We start from the raw sequence: 25,320 nt of genomic DNA, 5'->3' as shown, positions 1-25,320 counted from the left end.
GTGTACCTAATCACAGGCCACTTCACTGGTTGATCTGTGACGTCACACGGACACTCCATTAGGTACACCGCCATTTTCAAGTGCACCTAATAACAGGCCAGTTCATTAGGGAAAAATCATGGCCAAAGGTCACAGGTATTAAACTCCAGTCCTCGGGGCCGCATGCCAACATGTTTTCCAAGATTACCTCGTTAAGTGCACCTGCGTGAAAAGTTTTAGCTCCTGCAGAACGTGAAAATGACCAAAATCTTTTCACGCAGGTGTGTTTAACGAGGGTCACTTGGAAAACATATTGGAACGTGGCCCAGAGGACTGGAGCTCGACACCCCTGGCAAATTTGCTAAAATATGTTCATGAAAACACTTTCCTCCAAGTCTTATCATCAATCAGGACAGCATGTATTTATTTGTGCTTTCCAGCTGCACTTTTATTATACTGTATGTTCACCTTGTAAAAGAACAAAAGTCACCCTAAAAGAATTCCCTCGTTAAGTGCACCTGCGTGAAAAGTTTTAGCTCCTGCAGAACGTAAAAGGAGCTAAAACTTTTCCCGCAGGTGCGCTTAACGAGGGTACCTTGGAAAACATATTGGAACGCGGCCCCTCGAGGACTGGAGGTCAACACCCCTGGTTTAAGTGAAAAGTGCCACACCCGCCCTCACCCCCACTTTCTGATTGGCTGTTTGATCTGTGACGTCACACGGACGCTCCATTAAGTACGCCGCCATTTTCAAGTGTACCTAATAGCAGACCACTTTATTAGGGAAATATCATGGTCAAAGGTCACAGGTGTCAAGCTCTAGTCCTCGGGGCTGCATTCCAACATGTTTTCCAAGATTCCCTCGTTAAGTGCACCTGCGTGAAAAGTTTTAGCTCCTGCAGAACGTGAAAGGAGCTAAAACTTTTCACGCAGGTGCGCTTAACGAGGGTAACTTGGAAAACATATTGGAACGCGGCCCCTCGAGGACTGGAGGTCGATACCCCTGGTTTAAGTGAAAAGTGCCACACCCGCCCTCACCCCCACTTTCTGATTGGCTGTTTGATCTGTGACGTCACTCGGACACTCCATTAGGTACACCGCCATTTTCAGGTGTACCTAATAACAGGCCAATTCATTAGGGAAAAATCATGGTCAAAGCTGAAATGAAAGTGAAAAGTGCCACACCCGCCCTCACCCCCACCTCCTGATTGGCTGGTTGATCTGTGACGTCACTCGGACACTCCATTAGGTACACCGCCATTTTCAGGTGTACCTAATAACAGGCCAATTCATTAGGGAAAAATCATGGTCAAAGCTGAAATGAAAGTGAAAAGTGCCACACCCGCCCTCACCCCCACTTTCTGATTGGCTGTTTGATCTGTGACGTCACACGGACACTCCATTTGGTACACCACCATTTACAAGTGTACCTAATAACAGGCCACTTCATTAGGGAAAAATCATGGCCAAAGCTTAACTGAAAGTGAAAAGTGCCACACCCGCCCTCACCCCCACCTCCTGATTGGCTGGTTGATATGTGACGTCACACAGACACTCTATTAGGTACACCACCATTTTCAGGTGTAAGAATATAAGAATAAGAATAACTAGGGTTTCAAACTAGGGTTAGGGTTTCAAAGTAGGGTTTCATACTAGAGTTAGGGTTTCAAAGTAGGGTTTAAAGCTAGGGTCAGAGCTTCAAGGTAGGGTTTCATACTAGGGTTAGGGTTTCAAAGTAGGGTTTAAAGCTAGAGTTAGGGTTTCAAAGTAGGGTTTAAAGAAAATACACAGGTGATGTGAAATTAAGTCTTTATTACAAATCAATTATTGACATAAGACATAACTTTTCCACATCCATCCAAATGTCTTTCACGTGAATTCAATGAAGAGGATCAGCTCGTCCAAAATGTTGGTGACATTGTTATACTGCCACAGGGCCTAGAACACTGCTCAGCATTCCTTCAAGGTCCTGGGAATAAGAATCCAGACAAATGTGACAATGGACAATCCTGCCTGGAACCATCTAACAGCAACATCTCATTACATACACTGCCTCACAACAGTTAACATTAGTTTGGCCATATTTGCATGATGAATGTGATGAGGCCAGGTATAAGAAAAGATTTTTGGTCATTTCCAAGCACTTTGACAGTTTTCATACAGTGCTTTTCCGATATAACCTCACGTTCACAGTAAAAAAAAAAAAAAATCTATTTATGTCTGCATCAAGGACTTAAAAAGGATTGGTAGAAACAAAAACACGTATGCACTAAACACTCTGAGTTTTCTGATTTAAAAAAAAAAAAAAAAAAGTAGTCAAAAACAACTTACAGACGTTAGTTATTTGACCGTGCAGTGTCCAATCACAATTCAAGAGAGGAACTGCCGCGGTTGAAAGGCAACCTTAAACAGGGTGGCCTTGTGTCTTTAATTATTGTGAAAGTGTGTTCTGTACATGGAACAGTTGTATGTTACGCTGGAGTCAGCAGCTCCTGAGCCCACGTCGTGATGGCTGAGGTCGTATGTTGGAGCAGCCGCCATGTTGAATTGGTGAAGGACAACGCGTGATTTCTCAGACATGAGACAGATACGTCACCACTGTGGCGGACGGAAGAAAATCAAATCAAATGCAATTATTGAATGTAGTGTTTGGTCATCAATTTAAAAAAAGTTTGAAGAAGGTACTGACTTGCAGGATTTTTGAAGGTTGGTCCATGCTTGTTGTAGCAGGTCAATTAAGAACGTAAATGCTGGCAAGATGAATTTTTGGTGGAGGAAGAGGAGCAGTGATTTTAGATAAGCCAAAACGTCGTATACACTGTCAGGCGTGTTTGTCTTCACCTGCAAACAATAATAAAACAAAAAAATATCAGGGTCATTTTTTATCCTGTACTCCAAGGCTAAAAAACATGATTTCTTTTTATTCACAGGATGTCTTACCCATTCGATGAGCAGCGGGCTGTTTTGTTTGACCCACACGATGACATGATTGCTTTTTTCAGAGATGACGAGCGCCGCCGTTTTGGTTTTCTCCAGGCCTTGTTCTAACAGCGGTCCCACAGCCCCCACGGTCTTGGAGTAATAATAAGGCGTGTTTGACTCCAGCCAGCTAAACACACAAAAAACATGTCTACAGGTTTCTTGTCTCGTAGCTCAAGTTATGCCTGACGGGTTTGTGTGGAGTTACCTGAAACCCTGCTTAGAGTAGACTGAGATTTTGCTCCATGCCTGCTGAGAAACGGCCGTCACACCCCAGCTGTGAAGCCGCCTAGCTGTGGCTGAATCTGCAACACATCATCGCTATGGTTATTAAAAAACAAAATGTTACATTTTAACAGGTTGAACGCACACAGGACAAAAGTTGCCATACTAGAAAAGGAGCCGTGAAATCGGACGTCCTGAACGAAGAAAGCGGCCATAAACACTAACAGGACCAACAGTAGCTTTGACCAGGGGAAGCCGTGTCCACGCATCTTCACCTGGAGACTCTGGACACAAAAAACATCATCTCTTCAAAAGAACATCATTTTGAACAAATTGGGGGGATTTGAACACATGACACAAAAAATATCATCTCTTCAAAAGAACATCATTTTGAACAAATTGGGGGGATTTGAACACATGACCCACCTGACATAGATTATTGCAGTCATTAAGGTCCTGAGAGTGGTTGTTTTCTTGCATCTCTTCATTGGTCACTTTGAAAGATTGAATTGTTTCCTCAAGATTCTTCCTCAGCTAAACAAGGAAAAAATATGTCGTTAGTCAATCAAAACAAGATGAGTCTCCAGCAAAACCTCGAAAGTGGAACGCCTCTGAGGTCATACACAATGTTGAAACACCTTCCTGCATACATATGTAGACTTTTTTCATGTACCTTTGGTGGTAGAGTATTCCAGCAGCCCAACAAATGGTTCAGCAACAGACTGAGGAACACAATACGCCAAGTCAGCATTTCCAGTTGAGCGTTTTAAATCCACGACGAGTGTGTGCATGTGTGGACCTCACCTGGATTGAGCTAAGTGTTTGGTGTAGAGCTGCCTCCACACCCCTAAACTCTGAACATCCACACACAAACACTCCGTCATGCTGTTGAGCAACTGAAAGCAACGCACAAGAGAGACCGAGGGTGAATACTGTGCACGGTTCATTTCGTACAGAGCATTGAGAAATTTCCACCTCACCTCTTTCTTCATTTCTCTCGGGCAGTGCGGTGTGGCTCTTGACAGGAACGACGGCAGGTACGTGTGCAAGGTGCTCTCGGGTTTGGCTCCGAACGCCAAGACCTTTAGACGGGGGTAAAGACGCTTCAGCTGCTCCTGGAGACTGCAACACACACACACACACACACACACACACAAACACAGACCGAATGAAACCGTTAGAGAAAAAAGCCTGACGTGTCTCCTTAAATTTGAGGAAGCACCTTTTCCTCATAGAAGGAAACAAGCTTGAAATAGCTGCCATTTACCTTGGTGAGAGAGCATTTTTGGGCATGAAGGCAAAATCCAGCAAGGGGAAGAACTCTTTCGGACCCATGATGCCAAATCCTTTGGTCAAATTTGCATGGAGGCTGGCAAATGACAGCAAACACACAGGAACACACACACAGGATGTTACAATAAGGCGGGCTTGTACAGTCGACTAATATAAAATGACATTTCAAGGTCGATGTCGGGGACACTCACTGTAGCAGCCTCTCCAAATAGGCAATTGCATACAAGGAGAGCGACTTCACCCCCAGGACAGGAAGCATGATACCAAGCCATACTTTAAAAAAAAAACATACAAACAATGTTATCTTCTCACTGAGTCCATCTGGGACCATTTTGCAGTCAGCCAAGAATTCTTGGGCCATACAAAGCACTGAGGCACTTTTGCCTCACTGACCTCCAACTCTAGTTGAGCAAATTATTGCCAAAGTAGGAGAGAGGCGAACCCTATCAGAAGTCAGATGGATGTGGAGCATTACCTTTGAGTCCCTGGCTCAGGTCATAAAAGCCCGCTTGACCCAGAGACCACATGATGGTTAAACACTTAGCGGGATGATTCTGCACCGACCGCAGCAACTCCAAATACTGAGGGGATAGCAGTGAGCTGTTATTGTTTCCCCCCCCACCATAATAAACCAGTGGGGCCCACAACTACAGGCCTGCAGATGCTAAAAGCAGGTGCTAGTCCATTTTGACTCACCTCGGGCAAGTTCTGAGTTGCCAGCTTGGGTTTGTCTTGCAGGATTGCTTGAATGCAAAGTCTGTATCCGTGTAGTGGCTCACCTGCAAACAAAAGTCGAGAACTCACTGAGGTGGTCAAGTAACAGTATTTGTGCATTTCTTCTATCCAATCTTTCAGTTAGTTGAGTATCATAAAAATGGACAACCCATGTTCATAAACGGCTATTGTGCAATCGCTCCCCTACCTGACTGTCTCTCCAGTTGTCGGAGCATAGTGTAAAGACAGTGGTCAAAGAAATCAGTCAGGGAGTCACTGCAACTGCCAAGAATGTCTTTAATGACGGCCTTCAGCTCCTTGCTCGAGAGACAGTATGGGTAGTCTGTGGGTTGGAGACAAAAAAATCCATGACAATTGACATTTCTTCTTCGGCGACTGTGAGCAAAAAGAACCCACCGTGAGCGTAGCTGCAGAGGGTCGGCTCCGCCATTGGTGCCGTCAGCTTGAGGTTGAGGTACCCCGCCAGATCTTTGGCCCACACCGAGGGGTTTTTGGGAAACATAGACTGACTCTTTGCCAACTGTTCTTTCAAGTCGACGAGATCCAGCTAATGACGAGAAGCCAGGAGACATCGATAGCATGCGCGTGGAACAAAGAAGTATTGAGTAAAAGCTAGACTGGGATCCCACATGTGATCGCGTGCCTCACAGCGTTTCTTCATGCTCGCGAGCTTTTTTTTTTTTTCTGGAGCACGATATCAAAACAGTCCATAAACACAGATAGAAGACAAAATTAAAAGTTTCTCACCGCTTTGAAGGCCTCTTCCAGAGTCCTGTGAGTGGCAAGGGGGTGTGCACCTTTGGGAGACAACTTCTTGGATGGTTTCATCGTAGAGGACTTCTGTTTTGGAGGCTGACTAGGCGGAACTTGCTCCTTGTTCTGCTTCTTTGTGATCTTCTCGAAGGCTTCAAACAACGTCACTGACATCACTGAGGGATCTGAGGGACACGAGGCAGGGGTGATTAGATCTCTGACGATACGGGCACGTTCAATACTCTCCAATGGCGCTTAGTCCCACTGAGGTATTTTGCCATCAGGCAATCACCGCCCCTTTTTTTTTTGCACCCTCCCCTTGCAATGCTGATCTTGCTCATAGCGCTTTGAATACCTACTTAAGTGTTATCTTATTAAAGTTATTATTACTGTAACTTGATAGTCAACTCATGTCTGCCGTGAACCCCGTTTGTCTAACTCACTGAAATAGTAGTTTATTGAAGACTAATCTGTCCATGTGTATGTGAATCAGTTGACTTTTTTTTTTAGTTTTCACCATCTTGAGTTTGTGGTCTGTCAACTTTGCTACACTTGTGATACTTTGGTCTCATTGATTAAATAACAACATTGTTATCAAAATTCTTCTCATGGGGGGTGTAAGACCTGCCATATCATACAAATTACTAGATGTATGCTGTTAAAGGAGAGAAAGTATTCCAATATATCGCCCTGAGTAAAGTAAGCTGTCGACGATAGTTTTTTTTTCTGGAGGCGAGGTGACAAACAAGACAAGACAAATACCACCATTAAAATCATCTCGATAATCAGATGCAAACTCGTAATGATGACGTTGCCTGTGTTGACACATTACGTCTATTGCTTAACTGTCTCCGGAGTCGAGATGCGGAGCAACGCCTCAAGCCTTTCGAAATTAATGCAAATCTATTTAAACATTAGAAAGTAAACTGTGCACGTTGAAAAAGAACATGGAATTGTTCAAATGAAGCACTACGCGGTGCTAAGCTAGCTAGTTAGCAAGCTAGCTTGCAGACGAATTCGGTTGCGCAGAATTTTAACAATATATTTCATGTTGAAATTTGAGATTTTGGTTTTTCTAATCGACTGCACGGTACAGCTACACAGCTAGCCCCGGACTTGAATTAGAGCTAAGAGGGTCAACTAAAAAGAGAAGTGGGCCGTGTTCACTTACGTCTGGATGGCAGGTTGGACTCCCCGAGAGCTTTTCTGTTCACTGGGTTGCCTTTCTTATCCGCTGAGGCTTTTCCACCTACCGGAGTAGTTTTTTTGCCTTTCTTCACCACCTCCCATTTGCCGAACGCACCATCACTCGAGGCCATGATTCCAGTCCCGATCAGGTGTTCAGTTTCGAGTCTCAACACAGCTTGCTGTCTGTCACTTGAATGAAGAGGCTGCGTGAGTAGTAGTGATATGAACGTCAACCTGCCACGTCTCTTTACGTGCATGACGTCATCACGTCGCTGCCTATAACGTTACCCGTTCATCGCTCGTCCCTTTTCGAAACGTCTTCGTCGACATATTTACATTTTATTCTCAGTGAAGACACGTCACAAGATTTTGATTTTTTTGAATTTACATTAAATGAAAACAAAAGTTTTTTTTTTTTTTTCAGACGACCATCTTCACTTGCTTTTCCATTTAGCTAAGGTAAACTTGGTTTCTCCCAAACTAACTGGCCTAACTAACTAAACTGGCCTACCCAAACTAAACTGGCCTAAAACAATTGGGACGTGTAATAAAAAGCATACATGATAAATGTCACATAGTGTGTATATTTTATTATAGCATACTCTTACAAAATACAGTGACAATGGTTTCTTGCTTTTCACGAACCTCAGAGCTTTATTTAATTCCAACGATAAATCCAGATATTTATCATGATCATTTGGAGACAAACCGAGCAAAAAAGGTTCACCCTAATTTAGACCACTCAGCCAGGCTGCCAGTGACAACATACCACACTGTGGCATTTTAGTGCTATGCAATACAGTATATGAAAACTCAATTAAATACAGCAAAAATCATAAGATAGCAGCTAAAATGTTGAGCTTAAAATCAATAGTCAACCATTAGTAATTTAGTAGTGTCTTTAACCCACTTTTGAAATAAAATTAAAACCTGACATTTGTCTATACTATACACTTCACAATGATAACCCTAACTTGGCCTTTTTCTCAACCAATAACAAAAACAAGGCTACAAAATATAAAATTGCATCTTCCTGTATATTTGTGGCTGCAGCCAAATCACTGCTGCTTGGCAATTAGATCACATCTGTGGGCTTCTTTCGCTACATTTAGTTCAAGAACATCAATCCCAAACCATCTTTTTTTTTTTCAAAAGCGATGATTAAAAAAGATGAATAAATAAAATCATAAATACATCACGCCGCCTCAAAAAAAAAAAAAGCTGTCAAACTGTTATTGGGGTTATTTTGATCAATAAAGGTTTTTTCTTTCAAATTGAAATGAACTTTCTTGTGTATGTGCACATGGGCACGTCTGTGATATGTCTGCAGGCTACTTGTACGGATCCACTATGCAAAAAATTTTTTTTTTTTGCATCATCTCACCTACCCCACCAACAACACAGAAGATCCTGCAACTTGGGTGATATTGTGTAGACAAAAAGTGTTGTTCCAAATAACAGCAGATATGCAGCAAATACGGTCCTGCATATGGTTGACAATTAAAGTGCACAGTGAAAGAAAGCCGCCTGCATCTTCTCACACACACACGCACGCACGCACACACACACACACACACACACAGACACACTACTGTGGGTTCCAGGTTGTCAGTGCTGTCATCTCAATGCATGACAATCTAGTCCAGCAGCTGGCACCTCCGGTTTAGCAGAGTAAACCAACAAGTTGAAATGTATGGTAAGCTAGACTGTAAAAAAAAATGATAATGACAGCTGCAAACAAGATGGAAACAGTAGGAACCCTGTAAAACGTTATGTAAAATGATGGGGGAACATTTTCTGTGGTTACGACGTAGGTTAAATTGGTTAGAGGGGAGGGGGGGGGACATTAGCTTAGAACTCCTCCTGGTCTCCTTGTGCCCCTTCGTCAACATCTTCATCATCTGGTGGCGCAAACCCCTCCTGTAAAATCAAATGGCAGACGTCTCAATTGTAGATTGAGACAGGAATTGCTTCTGCGTGGATGCGTTTTACCTCTGTAGCATATAGTATATCCATGATTTTGTTGAGAACCGGGTTGGTTTCATTGTCTCCATCTTGGCAGATCAATTCAATGTCTCTTAGCTTGCCAAAGTAAAAGTCCCTCTCCTTCTCTAGTCCGTCCAAAGTCAGCTTCATGTCTAGTAGCTGCGTGGACAGAGATGATGCAAACAAAGGGACATACAAATAGAACAAGTTCGATCATAACAAAACCGAAGCCGTGTCATCAAAACATCTCGTTGCTACCTGCTGGTTCAGCTCCAAGACCTCCGAGTCTCCTCCATTGCGGGTCACGGCGGGGTTCCTGCGGGCTGCTGGTGCATTGATCTGCCTCTGCGGGGGAGGCACAATCTTGGGTGCAGTGGGAGATGTTCTGATGGGGCCTTGAAAGACACAAACGCGCACTTGAGTATTTCTGCACTTAGCAGGAATCAATCTACTGTGGATATGCAGTGGTTCGAGCACCCTGGAACGTACTAGACTTAGTTTGAGACATCTTAAGAAATATTAAATAACATTTTACCGTTTTATATTTACCTTATATTGAATACAACTGACGTGATGATGTAGTCCTGTGACAATGTTCCAGTTTCTCACATGGCCCCATTAGAAAACTAAGTGCCCTCCCCTGGTGGACTCTTTTTTTTTTTTTTTTCTTGCTTTATCTAAACCCGTCTTGACATTATTGCACTTCAATGTTTTCACCGCTTTAGTTTCATCCCTCCATTTTTGCCAGCTAGCTCAAGGAACAGTCTCCATGCCGTTTTATGTGTTAAATATCGTGACGTTTATAGCGTCTCATCACACAACTGCAAACATTAGAACAGAGCAATCCAGGTTTAGTGTAAAAATGTGAGGGAAAATGTCGAGTGAGCTTGGAAACACACAAACACGCATGCCACAATGAAGAATGGGTGTTACCTGAGCGAGCAGGTCTTTTGGGTTTGTGGACAATGGGGTCACCTGTGTTAGAGGTGGGGGTGTGGTTGCATCGAGAGGAAGAGACGTGAAATCTTTTCTCACACACACAAGTGATTGTATCCTGCACACACACACATGCACACACTCCCACAAACAAGCATGTCGTGCACTCTACCTGTATTGGGCGGCGGTGTCGTTCCCTCCAGGCCCTGCCGTAACAGTAGAGGGTCGTATTCTTTGCCGTCATAGTTGGCATCGAAAAACTTCTTGAACCACTGAAGGAACTCAAAGTTGTCCTGGAATTTGCCTTTGACCAGCCTCTCAACGGGAATTATCTGGGAAAAAGACACGGGTTTCATGACGAGCAGCTCTGGCAGATAAAACGAGACATTTGAAGTCCAGTAAAAAATGGAATTCTTGGGCAGAAATTAGACATACTGTAATTTGTTTTCTCTTACCTTATCTACGGACATCCTCTTAAATGAAGCCTGTAAGACCTTGAAATTGTGGATGTATTCATGTTCCAGTTTGGCATTGAATTTGACTTTTTTCAACAAAATGCACCCTGGAAACAGCATGTCCATGAACTGACAGTACGCCACACCTAAAAAAGAACATATCATAGTGTCAACATCATATAGCGTGCATGTGCACGCCTGTGCGGGTTTACCTGAGCCGAGTTGCTCGATCTTAGTGTAGGTGAGTTGTAAAGAGTCGTTGACCCACGCTAGCATGTCATGACGACTCAGGTTCTCTATGGTCATAGAGGTCGAGTAGACATTCACCGCCATCCTCCTACTTTGAAAAAAGATCAAATTCAGAAAGGAGTTGAACGACTTATAAATCTACTCATATCGCTCACCTTCAGTGGGCGTGCCTTGGCGTAAACTGCTTAGAAGCAGGTTGGTCTGGACCACTTTCAAAGAAGACCCTGGGTACATCAAATAAGAAACAAGAAGACTCAATCACGAAAGAGTTTGGTCTAATCCTCATTTATCGGTTTAAGCAGAGCTAGTTAACTCAGTCAGCTGAGATAAAGGGGTGGAAAAAAAATTCAAACACCACCACCAAAGCATTTCCAGTGCTCCCAAATAACACCACACAGGATGTTGTGCTGAATAATCATTTCCTGACAGGAGAGATTCACGGAGGTAACTGTCCACTCAGCACACGCCGCTTGTAACATCTGATTACACCACAGACTGACAGTTTTGAAAATGTTTATATGCAGTCAATCCAAAAACAAAGCATTCCTTAATAAGTCAAACATAATATTATCATGCTGGCGACACAGAGAAACGTTTCCTGTCCGACAGGAATACCATGCAGGTGTCCACTTGAATAAATAAGTGCTGCACCTAAAATAGACACCTTTTTTTTACCCTCTCAGAAAAAATAAATAAGTGTTTAATTTGTTCCATGACCAAGCACTCTTATCTCAAGTATCTTTTCCTACCGAAATACTGAAAATGCTATTATTCCATTCCAACGCCCCCCCAAAAAAAAAATTCTTTTAACATGCTGTTTAAGAAGAAAATAGCACTTGTACTTCATAGAAGCATAACGTTTGTCCGTTAAGATAATTCAATGGGGATTGTGCCGCTTCTCCTGTACATGCCTTGGCCACAAGAGGGCAGTATAAAACAAAGGTGTGGTGCTGCATTGCTCAAATAGAATTTGCTGAGATTTATGATTAAACCAAGAGAATGTGGTTTTGATTTGATACAAAATGTACATTTTCTTCATATTATGTTCAGTTTTACAGAAACGTTCAACTTAAAGCGCTTGAAGCTTCCTTTTTGTTCACTATCTACCAAACTTTCACTATTATTTTGCTTTCACCATAGCCAACTCAAATTTCAACTCACAACCAAAGACAAAAAATTCGGAAAAACGTGTAAAGTTGCGGTTAACTGTTCTACAACTACTACACTTCATGTGTCACAATAAACGTCTAACAGCAAAGCAGACTGTGATTTACAAATACTGAATCCTTTAATGCACATACGTTTGAATCGTATGGACAAATCCCCAAGTTGTCAAAATAATGTGTGAATTACATTGTGATAAAAAAAAAAACGTTTAACTCGTGAACAATCTGAACATACAATATGGTCAGATAAGTATTTAAGCACAGCAGCAGAATGTGTGTAGAACACACGGGACGCAATAAAAACGGAGTGAAGTCATTAATAATGCATGTAAACAGTGTCTGACATGCTTGGAAGCAGTGGACGTGTTTTAGATAGTTGACATTACAAGCGCGCTAGTGCTAGCGCGCTAGTGCTAGCGCCTTGCTAACTTCTGCTAACGTCGGCTCGGCAACTAAATAGGCGAATTTAGAAGGTGGTCGTAGCAAGTCGAAATGTCGCTTTAGCGACAGGTTAAAATGTAAATATACAGACGATTTATGTCAATGCGGACTTGTTCTGTCTGAAGTTAACGTTACCCCCTCTGGAGGCCTGGACGAAAACACACATTACTAAAGAAAGGACTATCACCCCGTGTGGCGTTGCCGCAATTACCACCGCCGACCCGAAAATAGAGATTAGCGACAGCAGTCTAAATATCTCACTAAACACGTAATTGAGGACATTTTGCTTAAGAAAAGCGAAGTATGACTTACAAAGTCCACCTGACTGCCGTGCTGGTCAATGAGATGGTGGTCTTTCTCCGTTGCTATAAACCGAGACCGCTTGCTGCGCGGAGTTGTTAATCTGGTGGCTACGGCGCATGCGCAGCTCAGTTGCACTATTTTCCTGTTCGATTTGGTGAAACCGGAGTACGTCACGGCGCCATGTTGGATCCCACGCAGGCCCGCTTTTGGTTATTGGTTACAGCACCTACGTCCAAATGTTTTTTTATTGTCAGCGTAAAAGTTGTACATTGTAAAATATATAAAGCTACAATACGTATTTCCGCCCTGTTGAGGCTTTTTACATGTTTTACTTGAAAAAAAAAATGTCGCCTTAATTTAATTGACGTGCGTTTTTCGTTTTAGGTCAAGCTTTTGTTTAAGTAACTACTGTTAAAGCACCACGTTTCGGTGACAATGACGTTTATTAGAGCATTATAACGTAATCCTCTGGGGTAAGAAAGATACAATAAACTGCGAATTTGACAGTCTGGATGGACTCTGATCCCAATAATTCTATTGAAGTAACCGCAATTGTGTCTTGCACCATATATGCAGATGAATCACTGTGCTTGAAAGTATTAAAAAAAAAAAAAGAAACAGAGACATCGGGATACGTTTTTTCTATTTTATTGTTTTACCAATACTTTGTGGTAAGAAACAAGCAGCCACGGTACATATTGAACGGGTTAACTTTCCAATAAAACAATCAATTCACAAACGTGACAACGCACAACGTCACTGACCATTTACAGTGCCTTCAAAACAACAATCTTCCACAATTAAATTAACACTCTTTCTTTATACCATTGTAAAAAGAATCATTTTTAAAAAAGCACCAGATGTGAACCTGTGGCCCTCCATATCTGTCTATGTGGTTCTTTTCATGCATGGTGTGTGCAGGAATAGGGGTGACACATTGGCACGTTTATTCTTTTAACTAAATGAAAACATCCTAAATGTAGAGTATACAGAGGGGGGGGGGAAACGTCATGAATAAACAACACTGCTGGAAATGACTGACACTTCATGAAGTGAGAGGATCTGTGCTTTAGTAGCATGTGTAGCTCAATCTTCCTGCCCTGTGGAGGCTCTTCTTAAGTGACCATTTCTTGCATCATTCCAGATATGCACAATTACGGTAAATCATTTCAGAACGACACTGGGATATTTGTTAGTTGTGTGTTTCCCACTAAGAGACGGTGTTGCGGCAAAAATCACACAGTATGTTTGAACAGTTGGATGTCATCACCACACAACACAGTCCATCCGTTGGAAACAAAAACAGGAACAGTTGAGGAATTAAGTACAGTAGGTGGTTTTATAATTAACAGAATTCTTCACCCACCTTCCATGGCTACAGTGTACGCTGTGTGGGGATTTTTTTTATTGAATCCAGTTTTACTAGTTTTAGATATTTCAAATCAACGTCATTTCAAGCCATTTAAAAAAAAAATTAAGTTTCCGTCTTTTGACAAGCACCTTAATGACTAATCGGTTAGTTGTGATCTGCTTAAATTTGGAAAACATTCACACGTACCTCATTACTGCGGTGTATTTGATAATTTCAGAATGAGGACTCCAACTAACTTGTAAAAATTGCTTCAGCAAACTGATCACATGGGTGACTCCTGGCCAATCAATGAGAAGAATTCCCTTTTAACACGAAAGCATTTCGTAAAATCAGTGCAGTTTTCTTAGTAGTTCAGAAATATACAAAAACAAGGAGGCTTGGACGGTTGATTTGCTCTGGTCAGAGTTTACCAGATTCCACTGGAGCGACCACCTGGAGGGGCTAGGATCCGAGCGGAGGACCTCTTGGGGATGTGGTCATCCACCTGGGACCCTGTGGAAGAACTGGCCGTTAACTTGTTTTCATTCAATTCAAGTCGAAGGACAATCTTCTATCTTCTGGATATAGCCGCATGCTAAGAAGAAAAGAAATGTAGGATGTTCTCCAACGTTACATTCAATGTTATCTCATGCAGTTATTATCATGCCACGCTACATGCCAAACGCGGGATTAGGTAAATAGATGCCGCTTTTTAATCCCACGAGGAAATTTAACTGTGGCTTTAGTGTTTTGATGCAGCATTTTTTTTTTTTTTTACATACCCGAGAGGCTAAAAGAGCTCTCATGGAGGTCTCGAACCCCCTGTTGCACCCTCACCACGCTTTTATTAGCGGCGTCTCCATCAATGGGGCTCAACCCAAGATCCTTCTTCATAGCGTTGGCAACTTTGACCACATCGCCAGAGTAGGGATCCCGGTCAACCCCTTTATATGCCTGGACCTAGGGGGCAGGATAGATTAACAGATTACATTTCGAAAGTAGCCTCAGATAATGTGTATGCATATGTACGCACTTTTTCTCTCTGCACCATCTTCTTGTACAGGAAGTCAGGGAAGGTCCGCTGCGGGTAGAATTTTCCGGAGCCCTCAGCGCACATGAACGTGGCATTTTCACACACCAAACGTCCTCGGCTGATGGTGACCAGGGGAACACCATGGCAGCGCATGCCCTCGTACAAGTTGAAGTCCCCCCCTTGCACTTGAGTGCCAACTGAGATTGTCCTGCACAAAAAAGCAAAAGGAGTGACAGATTTTTACGACAACACAATTCAACCATCCGGTGTTAACTCACCTAGTTGCGTCTGGATCCCACACCACCACATCAGCATCTGCTCCGGGGATGATGCGACCCTTGCGTGGATACAAGTTGTAAATCTTGGCAGCGTTGGCGCTTGTCACAGCCACAAAACGATTCTCGTCCATCTTTCCTGTAACCTAACGAAGAGCAGTGATATGTGGGTGTGAATACATTATTCACAGTGTGGGGGTTGGCATGTGCAAGGGAAGGCAACAAATATGAAAAGCAGCTATTGTATGTGCGAGTAATGAGACGTACCACTCCCCGCTCCCAGATGACGCTCATCCTGTCCTGGACTCCAGGCACTCCATGAGGAATCTTGGTGAAGTCCTCCTTGCCCAAAGCCCTCTGCTTGGTGCTAAAAGGACGGTGCTCTGATGCCACGACGCTCAGAGTGTCACTGGAAACAGGATGCGTCTTTTCAGTTGATGTTTAGTTAACCTAATTGTTTACAAACAACTCTACACGCACTTGCCCAACAGTCCCATGAGGTAGCCGGGGGTGTTGGGGTCGAGGCGGAGAGGAGGAACGATGACGTGGGCGGCGGCGTGAGTCCAGTCCTGGTGGTAATACTGCATGCCGTTCAAGACTGCATGAGCGACTGTGGTCTCTGCGTGGACCACCTTACCTGCAGAGACAAGAAGAGCATTAGTGCCCTCGCTCATTTGTGTGCTTGTTTTGGTTAAACTGGCACCAACCCTGCATCTTGGCAGCAGCAATCATATCTCCAGCAGCCATACTGGAAACATTCACCAGGTAGATAGGGCAGTGAGCCTGGAGCCATAAAAAAAAAAAAAAGAAAAAAGATAACTGATTGATTACATCATCTTTACAGAGACGAGATATGAGTGTCAATTTACCCTATTGGCGATTGTGACAGCTCTGTGTGTAGCCTCTGACTCCAACTGCAAAAAGTAATCATAAGCAGAAAAAAAGGAATTTAGACAAAATAAGGATTTCGGGGGGGGGAGGTAATAAAACACACAATCAAAATCTAATCAGATCTGAAAATGTAGAATATACCAGCAGTAAATATGAAAGTTTTTTACTTATCTGATCCAGATAGCATATTTGGAAGCCAATCCAAATTTCAATGGATAATCCCACATTTACACGCTAATACGGCTTTCAAATAACATTACAGGGTTTAGGCTCAACTTTGTTTGGTATTTTGCTCATAAAAAGTAGAGAAAGGAAATACTTTACCTCCTCTGGACGGCTGACCTCAATGCCTTCGGGTCCACTGATACCCAAATCCAGAGCTTCTTTAGCACCCTAGATATACGCACCAAATTTTGAAAATTATCTCATTGAGAAAATTCATATGGTGACACATAACCTATTTTCATCAATCGAGAGATGATCATGAAAAGTGTGCCGCCATGTGTGTTGTGCACCTCTGCCACCAGCTCTCCGTTCTCGGCGTGGACGCGAGCGATTGCTCCGATATCCTTACAGGTCTGCAATGCCTGGTACAGCTCAGAGTCCCTCAGCATCATCATATCCTTGTAGGCCATGAACATCTGGAAGGAGTTCACCCCATGCTCCCTGACCAGAGTCTCCATCTCATTACACACCTGGGACAGAAATGAGTGCGTTAAATGGGGGGCAATCGCTGTCTCAGCAGATGAGAAAAGAGATCCTGTAGCCAAAGGCAGAAAAATAACTATAGTGACTCAGAGTATCTGTCTGACGTGCTCAATGAATATGCGTGTTAACCTAGTTTGTGTAAGGTTTCTAATCTAGGTCATTAGACATTTAACCCATATATGAAAATACGTGCATGTTGCTGAATTTATTTCGCTTCAGTGAGCTAAAAAGCTTGCGAGGTGTTTTCCTGACAGATGTCACGTTGCTCTGCCTTTACCTTTGGCCCCCACCAGGTCACGCCGACATGCAGAGCGTAGTCGCAGCACGCCTTTGCGTCAGCGAGAGATCGGCAGTTCTCGTAGGCGTCCACTAGAGAGCAGTGTTGCTCAGGCAGGACCAGCGCCATCACCATTGTGGTACCACCCATCAGAGCCGCCTGGAAAAGAAAATGGGAAAAAAAAAAAAATTATTATATAATTAATAATTACTATATACAAGGAACAGCAGACCCGGGAATTTATTTATTTTGAGGTGAAACGTTTTGTCTGTTGAATAATTATTTGCTGCAATAAATAGATGTCCAGTAATAACGTTCAGTAAACAGCAATGCAAGTCAGAGTAGGCAGTTTCATAAATGACATGTCCTTATGATTAAGTGTTTATATTTTGATCTTCCTAATCCGTAAAACATCAGCTCAAAAAAAATGGCACATTTACAACCAGCTCGTTTGAAGCACTCTAGATGCGCACAATGAGCTAGAAAAAAACGAAGCTGAGAGTGACAAGACGAGGAAACTGGGATGAAAACCACATGAGGTGAAAGCGCTGCTCAGCTGTGACTCACCTCTGCTCGCTCAATAGTAAATGCACTATATTGTAACCATGACAACAGACACTGCTCTACTATGACATTCATGTTCCTACCATCCTTGACTCCCTCTGTGAAATCACACCAACCCATTCATAATCATCAGTCATATTGGAATAATGTTTTGGCGGTAGGAAAACTCGAAGGAATATTTCTGTGCTTGACCTTTTAAGTAGTTGAGTATGTAGCCTGGTGTACACCACACCCAAAGAATATGCAAATGATTTTCTCATGTCATGATACACTAACTGAATACAAATGCGCTCTTTGTTTGAAAAGTGTATTGAATTAACATTTGGTTTATAAAAAAAAAAAAAAAAAAGGTTGGTTCGACATGAATCCATTGTTTTAGCCCAAATCCATTAGTAATTTAGAGACCACCATCCCCTACTGTGAGGATAATCTCCTTGGACGATACATAAAGGCGACAAAGAAGAAGACGAAGGAGGTGGAAGGGGCACAGAGAGAACTCAATATGGTACTTTGATGGAGCGCAAATAAAATGCAATTGATGTTGGAATGGTTCCCACTATGCCTGTGCGAAATAATGAGTAAGCTGAGGCCAAAACGGGTTGACATACACTTTATCCAGGTTCATCTAGCACCAATTACATATCACAGAGCTCAGGGAAGGCTGAGGAGGGGCCTGATGGAGAGAAAATGGCGGCGAAAGGAAGAGAGTGAAACAAACACAATCCTGATTTTTCCCCCATTAAGCATGGGGTTGGTTGCCATGGCAGCGAGGTCAGTGGGAAGAGATGGTGATAGGGGGGGGTTGCTGGGGTGAGCAGGCATGTGGAGGATTGGGTATGCCCCCCGAAAAATTCCTCTCACCCAATTTCACTTGGCATTCCATTAGATGTTAAGCCAGACGTTTCACTAAGCTGCAATGCTGCTTTAATCTCCCAAATGCTCAATATTAGAAGACTGTCTCTTAGTGGCAGCAAATCAAAGTATTGAGTACCTTGGTGCCACTGTAGAAATCATCCTGGATGGCGGCGTTCATAAAAGTCTGCTGCACATGCACGGAGGTGTCGATTCCCCCGGGCAGCACCAGCTTTCCGGACGCGTCAATCACCTTAGCCCCACCCGGAATCATCAACTCCTTCCCAACCTAGATGCGCATCCAGCGTATATTAAAAAAAATCCAAAAAGGAATTCACAACACTTTATTTGTGAGTGTGTGCATTTGTCAAGCTTACCTGCTGAATGATGCCGTTCTCAATGTAAACATCCGCTTCGTGAGTGAAGTCATCGTTGACCACTTTGCCCCCCTTGATGAGAATTCGCATGGACCCCATGTTGGCAGTCAAACTCCTGAATGAAAAAGAACAATACCATTTAAAGAGTCTTTTGGGTGTTTCCAGACCTTTGAAATAAAAGGAAATTACATTTTGGCCACCAAATTCAGAACGCAATGAAACTTTCAAGTACATTCCCCGCAAAGATAGAAATATAAACAACAATTATATATTGAGTCTATTCAAAATGGTTTGTGCATGTAACGGAATATGTAACTGCAACCACAGCAAAAATAATTCATTGTTCCCGTAGGACTTTCCTTTCAGAATCATGCATCTAATTAACCTAATTGCTGTCTTTTTTTTTTCCATTATGCGCTATGAGAACTTAAAATATGAAACATGGTGCACACAACGCACATCCCACTATCATCCATAGAAATGTGTGTGTGTGTATTCTTGCACGGATGCAATGAGTTTACAAGAAGGACACAATTGAGTCCCAGTCACACGGAATCATGTCAAAGAGATGGATGAGAACAGAGGGGGAAGCAGAGCAGAGTGGGTGGGGGCAGGGGGTTGTATGGTGGGGGAGAATCGAAACAGTGAACAGTAAAATGAGGACCCCCCCCAAAAAAGCAAATCAGGTGGACCCTAAAATTGTGATGCAGTTTTGGCACAGGCCAAACTAAAACCTTCAATTGGTACCATTGTAGCTTCTGCTGGGCTTGATGACAGTCATGGGAATATTTTTTGGGGGGGGAGGGGAGGAGGTTATGGAAAGTAGTGTCGCTCAGGCTTGGCAGGCTGAATAAAAGGGTGGTTTCCCAGGAGATGGGAACCGGGCTGCCTTCAGTGGAAACAAGGTTCGAACACACACTTTTGCATGAAAAGCTTCATGGAATGTTACATTTGTGTGTCCCGAGACTTTTGTCGATATGATGTATTTTCAATACCATCACCGAAACACAACTGCACTTGGGTTAGACATTGGAAAACTTAGTCACGCTTGAAGAATCTGAGGATCAAATGCATATGTAATTTGGACAGAGGGCACAGACATGCACAAGGCAAAATTTCTCACTCACCCTCACACCAGCTGCCCCTTTAGTTCACATGCATGCTTGCACACATGACAAATAGATCCATGCAACACATGTGCACATCATGACATAATGGCAGGAAGGTACCAAATTCCAAAATCAACAAAATCGGGAACAAATTGAAATGGAATAAAATAATGTCACATGTCCACTATATTGCAGCACCTGTCAAGTATCAGCCTTGTAATAAGCTCACATAATATGGACAGCATCTAAAAATGTAATCGCGTAATATATTCAAATTAAATACACACAAGTGTAGTCGCCCTCTCAGCTACTCATAAAGTGTGTGTGTGTGTGTGGTAAGTGAGAACGTGGCAGACAGCTGCTGACTTCTGATCTGGGGTTTAATCACTGCTGCAGTGACAAGGCATGTCTTTGTTATTTCGTACACGTGTTGAAGCAATGTGTGTGCTATATAAAAAGCCGCAACATCAGACAATAGGACCACCAATCGGTGATAAGAATAGACATGACTTGCAAAGATTGAGGTTAAAAGAAGAAGCTGCTGGAAGGTTGATGGACAAATCAAAGTATTAGTAAAGCACAGAGACAAAACAATACATCATGACAACAAAATGGGGCACCAATGAGGATTAGGCTCATCGCTCTCTATCCAGATGTTAGTCTGTATTTTCAGGAGAGATGATTTTTGGGGGGAATGTCACTGCATCTGTGCAAGCTTGACACACCATCAACAGGGTGGATATCTAGTTAAAAAAAGAAATGCTGCTTCATGCATAGCATCTCAATGCAAAGAAAAGACACCAAAATGTTTGCTGAGTCATGAACCGCATGCAGTTATCTCGAAGACAGATAGTAGTACAACCCTAAGACGTCAAGAGGATTAATGGAATAAGAAATGACAGAAGGTGGATTAAGAGTGTCGCGTGTAGAACTGATACAGTACTAACAAAATGTGGATTTGTAACATTTTCATCATTGACGTGCCTCGCCTTTTTAGAAATATACTGCAGGTGGAACTGCAAGGTGTCCCAATATCTTTGCCCATTTCACGAATATCGTGCAGGCCCATTCCCCCCCCAATGACATGATGCCGTATTTATACTGATAGATTAGAATCACTATCATAGACACCAATGCTCATCTAAATCAAAGGAAAATCTTCAACACACCTTTCCTGTTGAACATGCATGACAAATCAAAATGCTGGTTCAACTCCATGGCGCTTCATCCTCACAATATTTGATGAGAAAGAGAATAAGCCGTGAACGAGTAAGACTCTTACATAATGGGTAAGGCAGGTTTTATTATTGCGGTGATGGCACGCTAGTACGCACATACACAGTCGTCGAGAGGCATTTTGTTAACACGTTATTAAACATTAATAACCATTTCAGTGACACATTCCGATGGGGGGGGGGGGAAAACACGTGCGAATAAAAAATGCCATACACCTCATGACGTGATCGATTACGTTTTGGTTTTTACGTACAGCATCTTTAGCGCACAATTTGAGATGGTCAATAACGGTAAATTAGCTTTACAATATAACGTACGAATAATCAATACGACAAGTGGTTTTTAATGACTTCAGTTCAACGACAATGATATGGTATCGGAGCAAGCATTGTAGAGTTATTTATTGTGATTTGTACGGCGCTTTACCGGTTATTTCTTCGCTTTTTCCTTGGTCCCACTCTTCTGGGTGCTTGCTTGCGGTGTGTGCAAGGACAGCTGGCACAGTGCACAGATGCTGCCTTCAGACAGCCAAGCAGCAGCCAATGAGAAGCTTTTAAATCCACTATTAAGGGAAACAATTGACCAATGAGGAACGAGACATGTCAGTCGACAGGGGCGTGTCTCTTGCGTCCAGTAGGTGGTGCGTTCAGAAATCGTCGGAATCGGGTAATTTCAATTCGTTACGTCATTATTCCAGCTCAGAAACCATTAGCACTTTTCAATCATAATAACAATCATAATAATAAAGGAATGGCAGATCATTTTATAGAGGTTTACATTCAATATAGCGTTTTCCCTTAAAAATGCATTGATTTAATGCTTTATTTATATGAAACACTATAAAAGGAGTTTCACCCAAAAAAAAAGTTATAATCAAAATATGTGGTTGTACATACATACCAGCATCTGTTAGACATGTACATATGTCCAGTTCCTCAAAACATCTACAAGAGGGCAGCCATTATGAGGAATGATACCTTGAAATAAGGCCGGTTATAGGCCGGATACGATCCTGGTATTGGTACTTGCTGATCTCTAGTATGTAAAAGCACAAGACAGACTCAATTTATTCAAGTCATAATAATAATAATTCATTCAATTTATATAGCGCTTTTCAAGGACCCAAAGACGCTTAAAATAAAGAAAACCACAATAAATATATTCACCAAAAATCACAAGAAACATTTTTTTTAATTCACGGTTCTTCTTTTACATTGTTCAAGTACAAAGTTAAAATGCCTTTTAATTAGTTCATATTCATACAAGAGTAAAATAATAATAGTGCCTCTTCATTACTACAACAAACTTAAATACAGTCATTGTAAAGACAAACTTTTATACTCCTAGCAATATATTTTTTTTCTTATTTTCAGAAAACAATTGTAGCACCTTTTTGAAACACCAGCAGTTCCACTTTTCCTAAAAGCTCATCTTTCACTTAGTCCTTGAGATGAGTGTCATCTGAATGCGCTGCAGCATTGGGTGTGTAGGTGTTGTGTTTGTTTGTCTATGTGCAGTGTTTGCGCTCTATGTGCACGCTCATTTATTTATTTTATGGGTGTGTGTGTGAGTTTGATATCAGTGTTGAAAATTGCGCATCACTCAGCCTAAAATCTGTCAATAGGCAAACCGTCTTGACTGCCTAAATTCACGTCTAGCATTCGTCCGCTGTCAATAAGAACTATGCTTTCCTTCCTCTGGCTTTCGCTAGCACTCTCAAACAGAAACATGTTCACGTCACACCACAAATTCAGACCGGCCAAATCAATAATTCAAATTCCTTAGAAGCTATGCAATTATAATGTAAAGCTGTCATAATTGTGCAATACTAGGGCTAAACATCCGACAAAAGGATCCATATGCAGCGTTGTCCATTTTGGCAACTAATTATCATATTGTGAACATGATTTGTAATTAACACAGAAACTAAATACATGTATAGCTGCAACAAAATGGAATGTAGTTGTGTCAGAAATCACAGCAAGGATAAACTTAAAAAAAAAGGAAAAAAAATGACGGTAGCCCTTGAGCGATATTGCAAAATATTGCACTGCCTGGGTCAACCATATTTCTAGCCCTAAAAGAAATAATGGGGATATAAATAATCTATTATACAACCTCTGGTAACAATACAGGCAATGGTTGGAGTAACGTTTTATCATTCTTAGCTGTAATATAATGGCCGTCACTTATTGGGCAATTTTTGACAACATTGGTGTTATTTGAACACATTTCTTATTTGAGAGTGAGTCTCACATCCGCACAAGTTCTCCTTATAAGATAAGGTCACTACAGCTAACAGTAATATATGTTTTGTCTATCTTCTTTCCCCTCTTGGCTGAGCCTGAACTGAACTGAGCACCGACCTGGAACACACACGCACACACACACACGCACACTCAATAACAGATTATTATTGTAATTAATACTACCATCATCATTATTCCCTAATCTAACATGATTACACTGACAGACTGACATGCAGTATCTGAGGGGAATGGGGTTATGATGTCACAACCAGCAGTGCCATGAAAAGCCCGGTGGCGACAGGTGTCCTGCGGGAAGGAACACAGTGACTATGCATGTTCTGTGCATTAACGGTTGATGTCATTCGAGTAAATCAGCACCGCATTGAGGGTGTTTTCCAGCAAATGTGTGTGTTTCTGTGTGTGTATGTAACCTGCACTGTATAGAGCACTGTATAAAGAGCAGAGTTGAAAAAGCACCTGAAGGTTGGTTGAAAAAGCACCTGAAGTTTGGTTGTATAAACGGAGAGTAAACACGATGGGCAAAATAAAAAATAAAAAATAGACAAAAAAATGCTGGTTTCTGACTTGTGATTGTTTGTGCAAGTGTGTGTAGACAGATTGTGACCAGTAGTTAGCTGGTAACTGAGGGAGGTCAGAGGATTGGAAGGCTTTCGATAGAAAAGGTGGTCAACGTGGGACCAAAAAGCACCAGACTGAAAGATTTCTCAAGTCCCTGTTGTGTTGTAGTTAATTTCGAGAGGGCCTGCACCACTGCGCAGTTTTTCAAAGGTAAAATCGTTTTCTCGGCAATCTCTTTTACTCACAGGAATGCAAAAGCCAATATCGCATCTGCAGAGAAGATGTCTGCCTCCCCTTCTAGTAGATGCTGTTGCTCAACAACTTGAGAACATTTGACATCACTATGAAGTAAAGCAAAGAGAGTGGAGCTGCAAGAACGGGTTGCTTACAACCAAGCCTTCTTTGAGTTTGTCACCCGACAACACGGCAGCAGAGCACGAGAGGCCAAGGCACAAGAGAGGCTGTTTTCCACCATAAAGTTCATCGGTTTATCTCCTCTTCGCATAGCGCTAGGGCTATTTTAATTTTTTTTCCCCGTTAACAAGCTTGAATAATCTTTCTGGATGAGTTAAACATCACTGAGTGGAGCCATTCAGATGACGACAGATTCACATTTCCAATGCTAAATCCAATCAGATGATTGTCTTTTTTTCATATACAGGTAATACAGGTCATACGTGAATCAGTACTCAAGCATACTGGAGAATAATCGGATTGGTCAGTAGTTCACTAACACACAAAGCCAAAGATGGCATGTGCGGCTGCAACACGCTACATAAACATGACAGTGAAAATGCTGATTTGCTCTGCAAATGCTGTATATTTCACAATACAGGAAGTTATTGTATATTAATGTGAATAAATATTGTTTATATAAAATAGTTTATATTGTTTTCATAATGTTGATGCCTAAAAAGACAAAAGACATTTCAAGTAACTTCAAATACAGTGTTTCACATTTTGTATGAAATCCTAAATTTTCTTCTGGCCACTTGAGGGCACTGAATACTTTTTGAAAGGCACATACCCCACATTGTGAAGACTTGAATCCCGCTTACTGCAGTGGGGATTCCTTATCAAGCCTTCTGAATCACTCTGAAAGGCAGATAACTTTTGATACTAAAGTACAAAA

The 25,320-nt window shown here is 42.2% G+C and overlaps 3 protein-coding genes across 6 annotated transcripts; all 3 read right to left on the bottom strand.

Annotated features, from left to right (window-relative positions):
* Positions 1–1,775: 1,775 nt before the first annotated feature.
* On the bottom strand, positions 1,776–7,398 carry tmem214 (transmembrane protein 214). The gene is made up of 17 exons (XM_037243885.1): positions 7,135–7,398; positions 5,958–6,148; positions 5,607–5,757; positions 5,398–5,532; positions 5,172–5,254; positions 4,951–5,056; positions 4,667–4,748; positions 4,450–4,551; positions 4,163–4,304; positions 3,987–4,078; positions 3,856–3,904; positions 3,609–3,716; positions 3,349–3,466; positions 3,166–3,262; positions 2,919–3,087; positions 2,668–2,819; positions 1,776–2,576 (listed from the first exon to the last, which is right to left on the bottom strand). The coding sequence occupies exons 1-17, from the start codon at positions 7,280–7,282 to the stop codon at positions 2,450–2,452; spliced, it is 2,052 nt and encodes a 683-aa protein (XP_037099780.1). The 5' UTR covers positions 7,283–7,398; the 3' UTR covers positions 1,776–2,449.
* Positions 7,399–7,721: 323 nt separating this feature from the next.
* Positions 7,722–12,808, bottom strand: LOC119117590 (microtubule-associated protein RP/EB family member 3-like). 4 transcript variants are annotated; one of them, XM_037243887.1, is made up of 9 exons: positions 12,697–12,808; positions 10,933–11,001; positions 10,741–10,868; positions 10,529–10,674; positions 10,246–10,405; positions 10,071–10,112; positions 9,396–9,532; positions 9,144–9,296; positions 7,722–9,071 (listed from the first exon to the last, which is right to left on the bottom strand). In XM_037243887.1, the coding sequence occupies exons 3-9, from the start codon at positions 10,859–10,861 to the stop codon at positions 9,003–9,005; spliced, it is 828 nt and encodes a 275-aa protein (XP_037099782.1). In that variant the 5' UTR covers positions 10,862–10,868; positions 10,933–11,001; positions 12,697–12,808; the 3' UTR covers positions 7,722–9,002. The 4 variants fall into 4 exon arrangements, with proteins under 4 accessions (XP_037099782.1, XP_037099783.1, XP_037099785.1 ...); XM_037243888.1 differs by having other exon boundaries at positions 10,741–10,865; XM_037243890.1 differs by lacking the exon at positions 10,071–10,112.
* A 507-nt stretch (positions 12,809–13,315) lies between these two features.
* On the bottom strand, positions 13,316–25,304 carry LOC119117829 (dihydropyrimidinase-related protein 5-like). The gene is made up of 16 exons (XM_037244385.1): positions 25,216–25,304; positions 22,261–22,395; positions 21,787–21,922; positions 19,016–19,130; positions 18,778–18,927; positions 17,223–17,381; positions 16,753–16,932; positions 16,562–16,630; positions 16,216–16,260; positions 16,054–16,129; positions 15,827–15,983; positions 15,614–15,755; positions 15,350–15,492; positions 15,072–15,279; positions 14,821–14,998; positions 13,316–14,551 (listed from the first exon to the last, which is right to left on the bottom strand). The coding sequence occupies exons 4-16, from the start codon at positions 19,112–19,114 to the stop codon at positions 14,466–14,468; spliced, it is 1,692 nt and encodes a 563-aa protein (XP_037100280.1). The 5' UTR covers positions 19,115–19,130; positions 21,787–21,922; positions 22,261–22,395; positions 25,216–25,304; the 3' UTR covers positions 13,316–14,465.
* Between the last annotated feature and the right edge of the window lie 16 nt (positions 25,305–25,320).

Source organism: Syngnathus acus, chromosome 24 (assembly GCF_901709675.1).
Source record: "Syngnathus acus chromosome 24, fSynAcu1.2, whole genome shotgun sequence".
Classification (NCBI taxonomy): Eukaryota; Metazoa; Chordata; class Actinopteri; order Syngnathiformes; family Syngnathidae; genus Syngnathus; species Syngnathus acus.
This window is presented reverse-complemented; position numbering and strand designations above follow the sequence as displayed.

What these genes read in the sequence shown, in the direction of transcription:
- tmem214 (XM_037243885.1), bottom strand. Translation starts at nt 7,282, where the DNA reads ATGGCCTCGAGTGATGGTGCGTTCGGCAAATGGGAGGTGGTGAAGAAA. An exon ending in CCTCTGCAGCTACGCTCACG is followed by an intron (nt 5,533 to 5,606) that starts GTGGGTTCTTTT and finishes TCCAACCCACAG; the next exon opens with ACTACCCATACTGTCTCTCG. An exon ending in AACCTTCAAAAATCCTGCAA is followed by an intron (nt 2,577 to 2,667) that starts GTCAGTACCTTC and finishes CGTCCGCCACAG; the next exon opens with TGGTGACGTATCTGTCTCAT.
- LOC119117829 (XM_037244385.1), bottom strand. Translation starts at nt 19,114, where the DNA reads ATGGGGTCCATGCGAATTCTCATCAAGGGGGGCAAAGTGGTCAACGAT. An exon ending in ATTTCTACAGTGGCACCAAG is followed by an intron (nt 17,382 to 18,777) that starts GTACTCAATACT and finishes TTTCTTTTCCAG; the next exon opens with GCGGCTCTGATGGGTGGTAC. An exon ending in CTGTCACAATCGCCAATAGG is followed by an intron (nt 16,130 to 16,215) that starts GTAAATTGACAC and finishes TTATGGCTCCAG; the next exon opens with GCTCACTGCCCTATCTACCT.
- LOC119117590 (XM_037243887.1), bottom strand. Translation starts at nt 10,861, where the DNA reads ATGGCGGTGAATGTCTACTCGACCTCTATGACCATAGAGAACCTGAGT. An exon ending in GATCGAGCAACTCGGCTCAG is followed by an intron (nt 10,675 to 10,740) that starts GTAAACCCGCAC and finishes GTTCTTTTTTAG; the next exon opens with GTGTGGCGTACTGTCAGTTC. An exon ending in CAAAAGACCTGCTCGCTCAG is followed by an intron (nt 9,533 to 10,070) that starts GTAACACCCATT and finishes GTGTCTTTCAAG; the next exon opens with GCCCCATCAGAACATCTCCC.